Here is an 18,044-nt window from a genome sequence, read left to right on the forward strand (position 1 = left end):
AAAATCAGGTTTATATTACGCTTTATCCCATTTAACAACAAACAACAATCAACTAACAACACTACAGTTCCAGTACATGTATTGTCACCAACAAGTGCCACAGTACCTTTAATACAGATATGCAAGAAACATGTAAACAACAGCATTACACATCATATAATGATATCAATATGTCTCATAAAACCCAAATTTTCATTAACACACCTGAAGTAAAGACACCGTGAAACAGTAGAGTCTTCAGTTAGAATATTAGAAAGTGACCAGTAGCAAATATTATTCATCAATTACATTGATGCAGCAAGACAACATTTACTGTAGTAATCACATCACTACCTATGTTACCTACTGTTACGCATTTACAGCTTTAAGTAACATGAGCACCTCTTACTAACTACTGGTCCAGCCCAAAACAACATGGCACTAATCTACTCATTCATTACTAATCTAAAATATCTTATTCAATATCTGTGAATCAAATACTCTCCTAGAAATTGTGTTATCACCCACATTTAATATATTAAACTACCACAGCCCATTTAATTAGTATTTAAATAACTGTAAGGTAATGAGATTGTGCGAGTGCAGAAGGGAATATGTAACACATCACGAAAAGGATTCATGGACAATGTGGGAGGATTTAGACAAGCGTATCAATGAGTACCCAAACACATACAACTGCACACCGACATTAAGATTTCAACAAAATACACAGTGTATGTTTCTAGAGGAGGCACAATGAACTTAGCCTAATGGCAGTTTCAACATCAATAGGAAATTCTATTCAAGTTTTTAGCAAGCTCCAAAACATTCTGAATGCTCTAAACTTGCTATTATTCAGATACAATAAGCTTGGCACCACTACCATATTTCTCAATAATTAATCACAACCGTAAGTCAGTGAAGAAAACACTCCTAAGAGTCAAACAAATGAAAGATTACCATGGAACGACAGCATTTATATAAATGATACGGTAACTATATATTACAAAAAAGGGGACATCTTAGCATCAACATTAAAAAAAATTACTCTCTTAATTACACAGAGATTATGGACGAATATTATAAAACTGGATTTTTCATCCTCTATTCCCAATCTGAGGTACATTAACACAAGGATTAGATCTAGTCGATCAAAACTATTTGAAGTGTAGTGAACTATGGAATCCCATGGAAGGTTGCTTGTTAAAAATATAATAGCACATCTATACCCACTATACAAAGGAATGATCACAAAATTTGCCTTTATGCTTAATATCAAAAACCAAATTCCACTAGTTTTGCAAAAAGGGGACTGGCACATTTAACATTTGGAGGTCATTTTTATAAAACTGCTGACAAAAATAACTTCATTAACTGAATATTACACTCATTTCTTTCTTTAAATACTATTGCAAGCATTTGCAACTTGAACCTTTGGTCATGGAGGCGGAGGAAACAAACAATACACTAACGTAACAAGCAGTGGCACTTGGAAAATCATCACTACACAACAAAAAAAAATTTAATGTTAGCTTTGTACATTTTTATGTGTATAAAATACATAAAGAATACTGATTAAGTGTTAACAACATAAACAAGTTAGGCCAAAAATAGCATTACATATATAACTGGAAGCACCTCAGGAAAAATAAAAATAAAAAGTGAGAGACTACTGGAGTTAAACATTGATTAATTCGCACATATTACATAATGTTTAACTTCATGAGTGTGTTTTCAAAATGCAGTGTTCAACATGTAAGGTTACATGCGTAACCTTCAAAAATTAGTAGGCCTGCTTTACAAAAGAAAAAGGCCGCAAAAATAGAGTATAATGTTTCAGGCCAGGATCTTTGACTGATGTATAACACACTATATTAAATTTATTATGTTCTGACATTGCTTTAAAATTATTTTCACATAAGTCAGGCAAGCTTCTTCATTTAAAATCTTATAAATAATCATAAAATAAAATCACTGCCATGCCCAATGGTTCACTTGAAACAAATCTGAAAGTTAAAAGTATACAATAGTGTCTCGGAAATAGCTACGAGAGAAGGCAGAGGCAATCACTAAGTCTTCTAACAGATCACCTGTTTTAGAATAACAAGACATTGTTACAAAGTTTATTACAATTTTGACTCATTTCTTTTCTCCTCTTTACTGCAAAGCTTATACCTGTATTTGAAATTGATATGGTGCAGTAATAACAAGGCTATATGAAGTAATACATATAAAACATCTGAAAGAATATTTAAAACAATGTTAAAATACACCTTACAAAGACAAGAAGCATACATGCACTTCTTAAAAAAAATACACTTTTGCTACTCTAAATTGTCTGGTAAGTTTGGTCTCATTAAGTCATAGTTTATCACATGCATTATATTAGGATTGTCCTCTAGCTTATTCACATCTAATTTCCATCTATACATACTGAGATACATAATTTTGGTATTGTGAAGTGAATGACAAAAGATTTACACTTTTAAAGTGAATCATTATTGGCATTTTAAATATATCACAGTTCAGAAAGTTAGCAATGTCTGAGAGAAGCACCAAAAATGAATGGAAAAATTGAATGATGCATGTAACTTTTTCTCAGCCTTTCTATGAAGTGTCCTCCAATGCATGAAGTGCAAGAGTGAAGATTATTCCTTAATGCATAATACTGAAGTGCAACATCCCTGGCTTGGTCTACAGAAATATATATATATATATTATATGTATATGTTTATATTTATATAATTACACACAGAAACTGCACCATTGGTTATAAATTGACAAGTTTGTTTCTTAGGAAATCACTGGCAAGACAAATATATTGAGCACATAAATTAACACAGAAACTTTTTTGTGCTAAACATATACTTTCTGCATTACCATTCTGTTCAAGTGATTGTCTAAATATGCAATAATAAATCAAATGCAAAATACTTTTTATAAAGAAAAGATATGGACATTTAGTCATCAAACTGTACTATAACTGTCAGTTACCTTCACATGAAAACATTAATCACAGAATGGGCTGCAGTTTTGTAATTTTATATGATAATGCAAAGTTGTAAATGGGAGATTCAGTCTTTCAGCAATATGACTGCAGAAGCTACCACAGCAAAAAGTGCATTCGTAAAATATTCATAGACAAAGCATTATTACAATAATCATTAGTAGTATTACTTTGTTATTCTTCTTAAAGGAAACAGATCACATCAAATCAGTCAACCACTGTGAATTCCCTGATTTCTCTGCCACTGCTGCCACTTCAATACCACCAGTTTTAAAACAGCATGTATTCTACGAGAAAACACTATACGAAACTGCAGTTAATGGAAAACTATGAATCCAGAGAGCTACACACTTTGGTAAAAAGAAACATTTTCCATCAAAACACTTATTTCAATCTAAGAGCCATTTCTCTTTCACATTTTGATACAGCGCTCTATACAGTCAAAAACTTCTCTAAAAGTCTGCCCGGCAATAAGTAAGTACTCAGTCATCCAATGCACACTTTTTGAAATGCTTTAAAGGTTTTGGCCTTTCAATAGTACCAATAGATAATACATGTACAATATATACTCCTATGTTGGATTTTGAGTGGGTCTACGTCTTACTGATAAATTTTAGCACAGGACAAAAATAATAAAAAGTGACCATACAACAACTACTTACACCTACTGCCGGGCAGTTCAGTATTGCGAATGTTCAAGCATTTCATGCTTTTATAAACTACCACAGTTGACTAGTTACCCAAAGTACTTATGTCATTTTGAGAATGATATACACATAGAATATATACATGTGTAGATCAACAGTTGAATGATAACAAAAAAAAAACTTAACTTTCTTGCAATGTACACTCTTGTGCAGTCTGTCACACTTATGACAGAATAATAAGGAAAGGTTTACACTGACAGCCACAATAGGCAATAGAAGACAATTACATCAAAAATTCAAGGAAAACTGTGTGTCACTACATTAAAAGTGCATTATGACAACACAGTAGAACAAATGCTACTGCAAATTTACTTAAAATTATATATTCTGACAGTGACTTTCCTTGGCTGTCAGGAGTATTTAAGATTATACAGTTTAAAAGAAACCATGAAAAGATTGTTTGTAGACTGTGCACATTAATAAATAATTACATAACTTAGAACAGACTTCAAAAAGAATCATATCCAGATACAAAATCAGACTGATTAAAGCAGTGTAGACAAACTTTATATTACTTCTTCATATCGGTATTTGGTGGATTATTATCTGTATCTTGCAGAGCCTCATCACTTTTCTCGCTCTGGCTAAGAAGTGTTGTTTCTAGGGCACACCACATACCAGTACGAGCTTTCTTGGAAGCAATGCTTAACTCTTGAATGCTGGCTGCCAGTGCCAAAATATCTGAGGAGAAAAAATGTAAATACAATAACAATGAGATAAAAATCTGACCAATGGAATTTGAAAGTAAATCAAGTGTTCATGATACATTAATATAAACTAAGCTTATTGGATAAATGATTCAGGGACCACAACATTGTAAGAACACTGACACACCATTGAGACAAGCCAAGACAAATATAAAACTCTCAAAGCAAAATAAGAAGGAGTCAGTTGGACAACACAGCCAAAAAGTCAATGAGATAAGACTTTCCAAACTATTTGCCAATGGAGGATAGGAGAAATGGGAATGCACTTGGCTAAAATGTCTTAAAATTTATGAGTCAAGGGATATTTTAAACCTTCAAAGCAACAGTTTTTAGCAATTCTGTTCCAGGGTAAAGATTGGAATTTAAATGTGCATCTGCCTCTGCTTTTTTAAATGGCTTGATGAACAATAGCTACAGTGTCCTAGAATATTTAGCTGCCTTCTAAATACATTCATGTGCCACTTTGCACATTTTTTTAAATATTTTTTCCACAAAGACAGTTTGTAGTTCCCGGTATCATCTAAATCGCTCACTTCTAGCCAGATTTATATGCAAAGCATAACTGAACAGAATATACCCATTGGAATGCAAGTACGATGAACAATCAAGTGCATAGTAACAATGACTGTACATGCCATCTCAAGTACCAGAACAACACAAAAGCAACAATACTGCTTACATTATTATAGCCCAAATACAATAATTGCATGAGTGACAAATTGCAGGAGCAGTGCTGCCAGTGTCCAGCCAACCCTTCTTGGCAAAACTCTGCACAAACTTGCAAAACAAATAACACAGTGAGCACATGATGCTGAAGATAAACTACAACTGACTTGTAGCTTGCCCTTACCACTTGACTCACTGAGAAAGGTATTTCAATCAGAATATTGGGGATCATTTACCATGGAATACTAGAGAATGATTTTTTTCCCCCTCTCTTGAACTGTCCTTATGCTGTATTATGTTTCATCAAAATATATCAGCACAGCCGCAGTGGACATGATGTTGGAATTACACATACAAGATGTTGAACAATGGAAAATCCAGGATGGAATGTAACAATACGAGAGAAGGAAAGCTGGTACTTACCATACAGTGGAGATGCTGAGTCGCAATAGGCACAATAAAAAGATTCACACAATCATAGCTTTCGGCCATTAAGGCGTTTGTCAGCAGTAGACACATATTCACACACACATTCACGCACACACACACTCATGCAAGCGCAACTTGCACACACATCTGCAGTCTCAGAGAGCTGAAACTAGCTGGCCGAAAGCTATGATTGTGTGAATCTTTTTATTGTGCCTATCGCAACTCAGCATCTCCACTATATGGTGAGTAGCAACTTTCCTTCTCTCGTGCTGTTACATACAAGATGTTGAATACAAGTATGTCTTGGACTTTAGCACAAAGCAAAAATGGCAGGGATTTTGCACAGACTCAGAAAAACAACATGCAGAAATATTTTGAGTTCTGCAAGGAATGAATGTAGACATTTGTGGACTCAAAGAGTTCTACTTTGAATGCATCACTAACAACAGCATATTTGTGTATGCACAATAAATTTACAGCACAAGTCACTCCCCATAATTTCTAGTGAATCGGAATAATATATTACTACAAACTGCTCGTCTACCATGTCAGAGGTGATACATTTTAATTAAATTTATCACAACATAACAATACAGTCATCCATTATTGACAAATAGTTATTTTGAAATCCAGTGTCATACCTCTTGTGTGTCAAGGTAGTATTTACAGTTGCATGTGTACACAGTGTTACTGTGCATTAGACTGTTTTTCATATTGCATTTCACTGGGTGCATATTTCTGTTCAGTCACAGTTTTGTGGATTACTTTTGCTGTGTGCTCAATTCCTACTTTTCATTTCTTATGAATATTCTTGTTCTTAATATCAGATGGTTGGTGTGAAGCTAATGCCCATAAATGGTCAACAACTGTGGAGCAGCTAGTCACATTTCACACTTATAATTTTTTATTTATATCATATTTTAAAACATCTCATTATTACAACTACACAGTGTCTCCCTCCTAAGAGTTGTTCTCTGTTTTTTTTAACAGATATTTGCAATGTGTAGCTGGAGTCACCTCTAAGAAATACTTGCATCTATGCAATGCGCAATGTCAATTGAAAGTGTTGGTTTGTTTCCTGTTATGAACAAAACGATTTTTAAAGCAAACTTGAGTTGCCCATTTGATAGAGCAGCTCCTAATAAATCTTGTGTGATTTTTTTTTAATCAATTGCAGTATAAAACAAAGAATAAGCAGTATTCCAGTAGTGATAGCACCTTTCTGGCCTGGCCTGACAGCTACCACCACACAGCAGCACTGCTCAGTTGCTGTTGGGGTACTGGTTATTAATCATGTTTTACTGTCTCTGTTAATACATATCGATAAAACAAATACCACATTACCCTAATATAATGGGGATATAAAATTCCCCTTTAAATATAATTTTGTTTGTAATGGAAAACATACTGAGGCTTTTGTGGCACTGGGCAACACACGAAAGACGTGATGAGCAATATTCATCTGGGGTGACTCCAGCTACATATTACAAAAACAAAATTGCAGAACTCTGCCGAAAAGTGTCTTGACAGCTCTCAGGAGGGCTACCTTGTATAAGCTGCTCAACAGCTATTTTTCTGACTTGTTTATCTTTCTTTTCTTTGTGTTGAGTTTTCTGCCTTAAGTTTTAAAAATGTAGGGTGTAACAATTTTGGGAAGTGACTGTAACATCTGTTTGCTGTCATTTACATTATATATTTCATTGTTTTGTGAATGGTTTCTGTGCTTATCTGTTCTCTTTTGTTGTGTTTTTCACTATGGTGTGCTCGTGATCACAGTTATTTCTACCTATATTATTGTGTAGAATTGCTCTTTTTACAATAGGCACACTCCAAAATCATTCTCAGAAGGGCATCTGTTGAGAGACCACACAAACATGTGGTTCCTGAAGAGGGGCAGCAGTCTTTACAGTAGTTCCAGGGGAGCAGTCTGGATAATTGAGTGATCTGGCCTTGAAACATCAATCATAATGGTCTTGCTGTGCTGGTACTGCAAACGGCTGAAAGAATCTCTTCAGATGATGGAGACATTGAACATATGTATGGTGAGATAAATCATAAAAGAAGGGTGTATATATATGAAAGAGACCAGGAGACTGGAAGGTTTCAGATTGATTATATAACGGCTAGACAGAGATTTAGGAACCACATTTTTAAAATTATTACGGCATTCCAGGGGCAGATGTGGGCTCTGGCCACAATTTATTCATTGCGAACTGCAGATTAAAACTGAAGAACTTGCAAAAAGGAAGGAAATTAAGGAGACAAGAACTTGGTAAGTTGAAAGAACCAGAGGTTGGTTAGAGTTTCAGAAGGAGCAGGGAAATGGAATACAGTAAAAGACGAATGGGTAGCTTTACAAGACGAAATAGTGCAGACAGCAGAGGATCAAATAGTTAAAGAGACAAAGCCTAATAGAAATCCTTCGATAACAAAAAAAAAAAAAAAAAAAAAAAAAAAAAAAAAAAAAAAAAAAAAAAAAAAAAAAAATTTAATTAATGAAAGGACAAAATTTAATAATGCTGCAAATGAAGCAGGAGAAAGGGAATACAAACATTTAAAAAATGAGACTGACAGAAAGTGCAACATGGCTAAGGACAAGGATTTAGAAGCATATTTCACTAGGGGAAAGATAGAAACTGTCTACAGGAAAATTAAATAGGCCTTTGGGGAAAAGATAAGCAGCTGTACGAATATCAAGAGCTCACATGGAAAACCTAAGCAAAGAAGGGAAAGTTGAATGGTGGAAGGGGTATATAGAGGGCCAAGACAAGGATAATGAACTTGAAAGCAGTATTATAAAAATGGAAGTGGACGTAGATGAAGACGAGATGTGAATATGATAAGATCTAAGTGGAAACAAGGCCTCGGGAGTAAACAATATTCTGTCAGAACTACTGACAGCCTTGGGAGAGCCAGTCATTACAAAACTATCCCATCTGGTGTGCAAGACCTATGAGAAAGGTGAAACACTCTCAGACTTTAAGAAGAATGTAGAATTGCAATTACAAATTCAGGTGCTGACAGCTGTGAAAATTTCCAGACTATAAGTTTTATAAGTCATGGTTGCAAAATACATGAATTCTTTACGGAAGAATGGAAAAGCTGGTGGAAGCTGACCCCAGGGAAGATCAGTTTTGATTCTGTAGAAATTTAGGAACACGCGAGGCATACTGACCCTATGACTTATCTTACAAGATAGGTTAAGGAAAGGCAAACCTACATTTATAGCATTTGTAGACTTTTGACAATGTTGACTGGAATACTCTCTTTCAAATTCTGAAGGTTGCAGGGGTAAAATACATGAAGCAAAAGGCTATTTACAGTTTGTAAAGAAACCAGATGGCAGTTATAAGAGGCGAGGGACACGAAAAAGAAGCAAGGGATGCAGCCTATTCCCATGTTGCTCAATCTGTATACTGAGCAAGCAGTAAAGAAAATGAAAGAAAAATTTGCAAGGAGAAGGTATAAAAACATTGAGGTTTGCTGATGAATTTATAATTCTGTCAGAGACAGCAAAGGACTTGGAAGAGCAGTTGAACAGAATGTACAGTTTCTTGAGAGGATATAACATAAACAACAACAAAAGCAAAACGAGGATATTGGAATGTAGTCGAATTAACTCGTGATGCTGAGGGAATTAGGTTAGGAAAGGAGACAATTGAAGTAGAAGATGAGGTTTGTTATTTCGGCAGCAAAATGACTGATGAGGGTCGAAGTAGAGACGATATAAAACGTAGACTGTCTATGGCAAGAAGTGTTCCTGAAGAAGAAAAATTTGTTAAGATTGCATATAGTTTTAAGTGTTAGCAAGTCTTTCTTGAGGGTATTTCTATGGAGTGTTGCCATATATGGAAGTAGAAAGTGGATAATAAACAGTTAAGGCAAAAAGAGAATAGAAGCTTTCAAAATGGGATGCCATAGAAGAACATTGAGATTAGATTAGATATGTTGGTCATGTAACTAATGAGAAGGTACTGAACGGAACTGGAGAGACAAGAAAATTTGTGATATAACTAGACCAAAAGAAGCGATCAGTTGATAGGAGACATTCTGAGACATCAAAGAATCATCAATTTAGTACTGGAGGTAATTGTGGGCAGTAAAAATCGTAGTGAGAGACCAAGTGATGAATACAGTAAGCAGACTCAGAGAAATGTAGGTTCTAGAAGTTATTCAGAAATGAAAAGGCTTGCACAGGATACAGTAGCTTGGAGAACTGCATCAAACCAGTATTCAGCCTGAAAAAAAAAAAAAAACAACAACCCAACCACAATAACAAAAATAGTCACAGCAATGCAGGCTAGAGCCCTGTTCCTTTATATACAGTTATAAGAAAAACTAAAATGTCGACGAATTACAGTGAAAGACCCGTTTTTCACAGTATTACATTACATATTCTAATATTAATGAGGAATTATTATACATTTTCATAGGTCCCATACATTTTTGTTACATAGCAAGAAAAGAACAATATTTTAAGTTTTATTATTGGGTTTCTCATACTGTCATCAATCCCGCTAAATTGCACAAGTTTGATGCAAGCAACAATGACTTGTTTCAAATTCTTTTCTTTCTTGTTCTCAAAGGCTTCACAGTGTGTAACAATCATTTGCAGTTCAGTTAACCATGGCACTGGTTGCACCTTCATTGTCATCAAAGCTGGAAACATGGATTTCTACTGACAGTGGTTTAACCACTGATGGTAAAATATTCCTCCCCCAAACTTTGCAATGAACGTATAGGACATATGACGAATTCTCTAATTTAACAACATTCATAAATAATTCTAAATATTAAGAATAAAAAACAGATTTCTTCAAAGAAATAGGTTCTACTTACACAGTTGCAGTGACAGACTACACCATCTAATAGTGAATTTTGCGAAGAATTTTGTCTTACACTGTTTGCAGGGAACATGCCCTGAAAAAAACTTCAGGTACCTGAATTTAATATTTCTTACAGAAATACTGCAACTGCAACAGTTCTCACAAGCCCACTCTCATGAAGTTTTGGATATGTTGACACATTTTTAAAAAATCCAAATCTCCTCAATGGAGTTCTGCTGATGCGGCAACAGATGTAGGCCATTTCACTGCTAATCTAATTGTGGGCAGGTTGGACTCTGAGGCTGCAGCTAAACTCTGTTTAATTTATTGCAAAACTTTGGAGGCAACAAATGTTCAATGATTGCTAGATTAATTAATATCAGACTTGAGGTACTATGGTCAGATGGTGTAAAAGAAGAGAGGTTCCTACTGATGTACACAGATGCAGCTCCATACATGTTGATAGCAGGGAAATCGCTTAATGTAGTTTATTCAAACTTAGTGCATCCTACATGTAAGGATCATGCATTGCAATGAATGGCAGAGACAGTTTGACATCAACTCCCAGATGTAAATATGCTGATATCAGTGAGGAAAATGGTTTTCTGGAAATGTCCTTATTGTGTACAATGCTACAAGCAGCAGCTACAGGCTGTACCTCAGCCTCAGGAGTCAAGGTAAGAACCATGGATTGAAGGTAGGAAGGAAGGAAGGAAGATTGGCTTTAATGTCCCGTTGACATCGAGGTCATTAGAGACCGAGCACAAACCTGGATTTTGTCAAGGATGGGGAAGGATATCGGCCGTGCCCTTTCAAAGGAACCATCCCAGCATTTGCCTGAGACGATTTAGAGAACTCACGGAAAACTTAAATCTGAGTGCCCAGATGCAGATTTAAACTGCCGTCCGCCAGAATGCGAGAAAAGCTGCTATTTTCTACAGCAAGTACTTTGAAGTTGCTGAAGAACTTTCGTTATGACGATGCAGATTCTGTAAGCGAATCCTTGTCAGCATTCAATACACCTAAAGAGCTCCAATGTATATTATGGAGTCCCTTAGGGAAAAAAGTCAACGGCTGGAAAGAATTCCAGTGTACGTCCTGCCAGGGGTTGCATGTGGAGACGACCCTACATGTGGCTATTGAGGATGTATGGTAGAGCAGCTTGCAAGTTGTTGTTCATGTTGACACCAATGGTGCCTGTCGCTTGAGTATTGAGGCCATCTTCAGTTCCTATGGGCGGTTGGCAGAAGGTGAAGACTGCTTGCCTCGCTTGTGGGGTGCAAGCAGAGCTCACAATTTGTAGCATCATTCCCTTAGTCAACTGGAGTCCTTTCGTTTGGATCTGAATGGAGGGTCTCAACCAATGGGTAGGACCATTCTGCGATAGTCATAGTTGCAGATTTCTGGACCCGCGTTATGGGGTGGAGAGCTGTTGAATCTCCTTGATAGATCAGGGATGAATTACACGAAGGAAGCGGCTACTCAGGTAGCAGAGTATTTGTTTTTTAAGCTATGCAGTAGTTTAAGGCCCTCTGACGAACACTCACAAACTGATACGCAGACAGAGAAAACAGTTGACATATAAAGTAGAGACACTTTGACTGTTAACATTTTAGCAGTAAATTGTTGAAGCAGTCATATTGAAGTTCCTTAACTTCCTGTCCTCAAGGAAAGTAGTGCGAGGCATGGAACATGAATTGGAAAGACAGATTAGATGTTATAAGAGAGGGAGTGCTCATTGTTGTCGGGGAGGGGTGTGTGTGTGTGTGTGTGTGTGTGTGTGTGTGTGTGTGTGTGTGTGTGTGTGTCTATCGAGATCAATATGAAGTCTCACTGTTGAAGGTTGAAGTTATCTGGACACGAGTAGCAGGCTTAGGAGAACTCAAGTAACTTATCAGATGTTTTTACTGTTTCCACCATAATAGTTGCAGAATAATTCACGAAAAGTCTATGTCCAGTAGCTTGGAAAAACCCAGGTCATGCAGTATTAGTTGGAGATGGCTTTAATCTACCGAGTATAGATGGGATGTCTATGGATTCGCTCCAATGGTGTGGACAGAAAGTCTCAAGAAGTACTTTTGAACACATTTTCCAAAAACTGCCTTGAATAACTAGTTAGGTAACAAACAAACAGTGGAATTATTTTGGATTTTATAGCTACAAACAGGCCTGATCTCATCAACAATGTCAGTACATTGAGAGGGATTATTGACCACGATGTCATCATAGCGACTAAGTTTACTGAAGTTAATAAACCAGTCAAGAAGACTAGGAGAGTATTTATGCTAGAAAAAGTAGATAAGCTGCTGTTAGCATCCTGCTTAGACAATGAATGGATACCATTTAGCTCCAATATGATGGACATGGAGGAATTATGGGCTAAGTTTAAACTGTTTCTAAATCGGGCTCTGGAGATGTATGTGCCAAGTAAGTGGGTTAAGCATGGAAAGGACCCTCCATCATTTAATAATTGAATTCAGAAAACTCTGAGGAAACTGAGACTTTTGCACTCTTTGTTCAAAAAAGAAAGCGCATATAAATGGGCAAAAGATAGGAATTTGTGCATCCGTAAGAAGATCAATGTGTGAAGTGTACAACAATTTCCAGTCATATCTTAGCAAAAGATCTTGACAAGAACCTGAGAAAATTCTGGACATATGTAAAATCACTAAGTGGGTCGAAGGCTTCTATCCAGTTATTCGTCGACCACTCTGGAGTGGCAATAGACATCAGTAAAAGGAAAGATGAAGTTTTAAATTTCACATTTAAGAAATCATTCATGCAGGAGTAGCATACAAACTTACTGTTGTTTGAATGTCACACAGACTCCTGTACGGTAGGTACAGAAATAGGCATCCCTGACATTGAGAAGCACACAGATTGATTCTACTGCCCACAATGTACTTTTTACACAAGGATCACAAAGATAAGGTGCAAAAAATTATGACTCATGTAGACACTTTTTGACAATTGTTTTTTTTGTCAGTCTACTTGCGAGTGGAACAGGAAAGGAAATGACTAGTAGTGGTACATGGAGCACCCTCTGCCATGCACTGAATAGTGGCTTGTGGAGTATGTATGTAGATGTAGATATACAGGGCTATTACAAATGATTGAAGCGATTTCATAAATTCACTGTAGCTCCATTCATTGACATATGGTCACGACACACTACAGATACGTAGAAAAACTCATAAAGTTTTGTTCGGCTGAAGCCGCACTTCAGGTTTCTGCCGCCAGAGCGCTCGAGAGCGCAGTGAGACAAAATGGCGACAGGAGCCGAGAAAGCGTATGTCGTGCTTGAAATGCACTCACATCAGTCAGTCATAACAGTGCAACGACACTTCAGGACGAAGTTAAACAAAGATCCACCAACTGCTAACTCCATTCGGCGATGGTATGCGCAGTTTAAAGCTTCTGGATGCCTCTGTAAGGGGAAATCAACGGGTCGGCCTGCAGTGAGCGAAGAAACGGTTGAACGTGTGCGGGCAAGTTTCACGCGTAGCCTGCGGAAGTTGACGAATAAAGCAAGCAGGGAGCTAAACGTACCACAGCCGACGGTTTGGAAAATCTTACGGAAAAGGCTAAAGCAGAAGCCTTACCGTTTACAATTGCTACAAGCCCTGACACCCGATGACAAAGTCAAACGCTTTGAATTTTCGGCGCGGTTGCAACAGCTCATGGAAGAGGATGCGTTCAGTGCGAAACTTGTTTTAAGTGATGAAGCAACATTTTTTCTTAATGGTGAAGCGAACAGACACAATGTGCGAATCTGGGCGGTAGAGAATCCTCACGCATTGGTGCAGCAAATTCGCAATTCACCAAAAGTTAACATGTTTTGTGCAATCTCACGGTTTAAAGTTTACGGCCCCTTTTTCTTCTGCGAAAAAAACGTTACAGGACACGTGTATCTGGACATGCTGGAAAATTGGCTCATGCCACAACTGGAGACCGACAGCGCCGACTTCATCTTTCAACAGGATGGTGCTCCACCGCACTTCCATCATGATGTTCGGCATTTCTTAAACAGGAGATTGAAAAACCGATGGATCGGTCGTGGTGGAGATCATGATCAGCAATTCATGTCATGGCCTCCACGCTCTCCCGACTTAACCCCATGCGATTTCTTTCTGTGGGGTTATGTGAAAGATTCAGTGTTTAAACCTCCTCTACCAAGAAACGTGCCAGAACTGCGAGCTCGCATCAATGATGCTTTCAAACTCATTGATGGGGACATCTGCGCTGAGTGTGGGAGGAACTTGATTATCGGCTTGATGTCTGCCGAATCACTAAAGGGGCACATATCGAACATTTGTGAATGCCTAAAAAAACTTTTTGAGTTTTTGTATGTGTCTGCAAAGCATTGTGAAAATATCTCAAATAATAAAGTTATGGTAGAGCTGTGAAATCGCTTCAATCATTTGTAATAACCCTGTATATTCTTCAAAAATAAGAACATGGTAAAAGTTGTACAAAAAGGTAACAGCACAAAAGTACATTTGTGAGCACATGACATGGTATTAAGCACTAAAATTAATATATGACACATCTTGTTTGACTTTGTGAATAAAACAAAACATACTGTATTAAAAAACAAATACAAGCAGTTTCCACCATAGAGGCTCAAATGGCTCTGAGCACTATGGGACTCAACATCTTAGATCATAAGTCCCCTAGAACTTAGAACTACTTAAACCTAACTAACCTAAGGACATCACACACACCCATGCCCGAGGCAGGATTTGAACCTGCGACCGTAGCAGTCCCGTGGTTCCGGACTGCAGCGCCAGAACCGCTAGACCACCGCGGCCGGCTTTCCACCATAGAGCATTTGGGGTGTGTTGTGCTCTAGTACATACCTAAACACTCAGTATGACTAATAGGAATTGAAATTTTACATGGAATGTTAGGGATTTTTTGTAAACATTTCGGAATAGCTTAAAATACATGGAAATCACCCAAAAGACAGTGAAATGCCGTATCTTCAGTGTGACATCAAGAATATCTTCAATGTGATGTCAAGAATTCAGTGTATTACAAGAAATTTGATGGTGTGCTTAGAAATCCCAGTCAGCATCAGCTCACTTCTTTCATTATAGCGCCATTCGACAAAACATAAGCTTAGCAGCTTACACGCAGTGTGACTGCAAAACTGACTGAGCCCTATGTACACTAGCACAACACTCCTGAGATGCCATCTGGTGGAAATTGCACGTAATGTTATTCACAGATTTCAACCAGATGTGTCATGTATTAATGTTAACAGCATGATCTGTTTTGCTTCATAATGTCAAATTATTTTCACTGGCTCTTTTAGAGAGCTCTGTATTATATTTTAAGAATGTATACATATCAGGATTTTACATCCTCTTCCACCTTGCACCTCCGCCACTCATAATTCATACCACATGAATTTACATAGTCCAAAGTGAGTTCAATATAATGCTTGATTCTGTGGAATGTGCTCACAAAAGTACTCTTTGGTGCTGTTTGCTTTATTAAACAACTTTGAATGATTTTCTTTCTTTCTTTTTCTTAAAAGAGAAAGAGAGAGAGAGAAAGAGCGAGAGAGAGAGAGAGAGAGAGAGAGAGAGAGAGAGAGAGGACAGTGGCACTCTACTACACATGTTTAATCAAGTACTATTTTGAGTATTTTATATTTTAAACAAAGTCAGTCCATGTAATCTCAAAATGTAGTCCCATTTTTAATGCCTTTAATTTCAAATATTTTTCTGGATGTGTCATCTAAATAAATAGTTAGTCATATGAATATAATAGAGGGAAACATTCCACGTGGGAAAAATATATCTAAAAACAAAGATGATGAGACTTACCAAACAAAAGCGCTGGCAGGTCGATAGACACACAAACAAACACAAACATGCACACAAAATTCAAGCTTTCGCAACAAACGGTTGCTTCATCGGGAAAGAAGGAAGGAGAGGGAAAGACGAAAGGATGCGGGTTTTAAGGGAGAGGGTAAGGAGTCATTCCAATCCCGGGAGCGGAAAGACTGAAAGACTCAAAGTCTTTCCGCTCCCGGGATTGGAATGACTCCTTACCCTCTCCCTTAAAACCCGCATCCTTTCGTCTTTCCCTCTCCTTCCCTCTTTCCTGATGAAGCAACCATTTGTTGCGAAAGCTTGAATTTTGTGTGTTGTTTGTGTTTGTTTGTGTGTCTATCGACCTGCCAGCGCTTTTGTTTGGTAAGTCTCATCATCTTTGTTTTTAGATATAAATAGTTAGTCATTAATGTTTCCTTTTGTGTTATTTTTAGATCTGAAGATTATCGTTCCTTATGGTCGAAACTAGTAAACCAGTGTGAATATGGGCAACTGTGACTGAAAGAAAATCACTGACAATGTCATCCATTATTTAAAGTATGTACTGTATTGTCAGCCACACATCTCTACCAATCTCTCACTATTATGTGTGTGTTTGTGTGTGTGTGTGTGTGTGTGTGTGTGTGTGTGTGTAAGTATAATCTAACTTCTGCACCATTTCAGTGCAGTAATGTGTTCATTGTAAATAAGTATTACAGTAGTTGTATTACATGTTTATTACCTTATAAATAAATAAAAAACTTTTTTAATTTAAATTCAGTGCATTAGTATTTGTAAAATGACTCTTAGTGTTCATTAAAAAATGACGATCATTCCACTTGGGACCTGTGGAATGGTACATTAGCTTATTTGTTTTAGTTGTAAATATTTGTCATGTATTGTTGTTTTCCTGACATGTTCCACATCCAGGAGGACCTCCTCACTACGGATCAATTGGAATGAAAGTAAATCTAATCTAATCTAATCTAATACCAATGAAGATGGCATTTTCCCACTGCAGATCTAAATTATTATTATGATATTTAATGATGTTCTTTATCTCTATCATTCCTGATCTAGGTTTCTTGCTGTAAACTCACATTAAAAGAAAGCAGTGTTCACTGTATCAAAAATGTTTACACTTTTCATCAGGTGTGCTACATTTGTTATGGTACTGTTAGGTTTCTCATCATTTAATTGTTCTCATTACATATCACATTCCCCCCCATGAACCATGGACCTTGCCGCTGGTGGGGAGGCTTGTGTGCCTCAGCGATACAGATGGCCGTACCGTAGGTGCAACCACAACGGAGGGGTATCTGTTGAGAGGCCAGACAAACATGTGGTTCCTGAAGAGGGGCAGCAGCCTTTTCAGTAGTTGCAGGGGCAACAGTCTGGATGATTGACTGATCTGGCCTTGTAACATTAACCAAAACGGCCTTGCTGTGCTGGTACTGCGAACGGCTGAAAGCAAGGGGAAACTACAGCCGTAATTTTTCCCGAGGACATGCAGCTCTACTGTATGATTAAATGATGATGGCGTCCTCTTGGGTAAAATATTCCGGAGGTAAAATAGTCCCCCATTCGGATCTCCGGGCGGGGACTACTCAGGAGGACGTCGTTATCAGGAGAAAGAAAACTGGCGTCCTACGGATCGGAGCCTGGAATGTCAGATCCCTTAATCGGGCAGGTAGGTTAGAAAATTTAAAAAGGGAAATGGATAGGTTAAAGTTAGATATAGTGGGAATTAGTGAAGTTCGGTGGCAGGAGGAACTAGACTTTTGGTCAGGTGATTACAGGGTTATAAATACAAAATCAAATAGGGGTAATGCAGGAGTAGGTTTAATAATGAATAAAAAAATAGGAGTGCGGGTTAGCTACTACAAACAGCATAGTGAACG

The 18,044-nt window shown here is 37.3% G+C and overlaps 1 protein-coding gene across 1 annotated transcript in view; it reads right to left on the reverse strand.

Annotated features, from left to right (window-relative positions):
- Positions 1-369: 369 nt before the first annotated feature.
- The window catches only part of LOC126188302 (uncharacterized), a 270,067-nt gene continuing 252,392 nt past the window's right edge, over positions 370-18,044 (reverse strand). The window contains exon 12 of the mRNA XM_049929898.1: positions 370-4,374. Within this exon, the coding sequence (XP_049785855.1) occupies positions 4,205-4,374 (170 nt within the window). The 3' untranslated portion in view covers positions 370-4,204. The remainder of the gene's footprint in view (positions 4,375-18,044) is intronic.

This window comes from Schistocerca cancellata, chromosome 1 (assembly GCF_023864275.1).
Source record: "Schistocerca cancellata isolate TAMUIC-IGC-003103 chromosome 1, iqSchCanc2.1, whole genome shotgun sequence".
NCBI classification, from domain to species: Eukaryota; Metazoa; Arthropoda; class Insecta; order Orthoptera; family Acrididae; genus Schistocerca; species Schistocerca cancellata.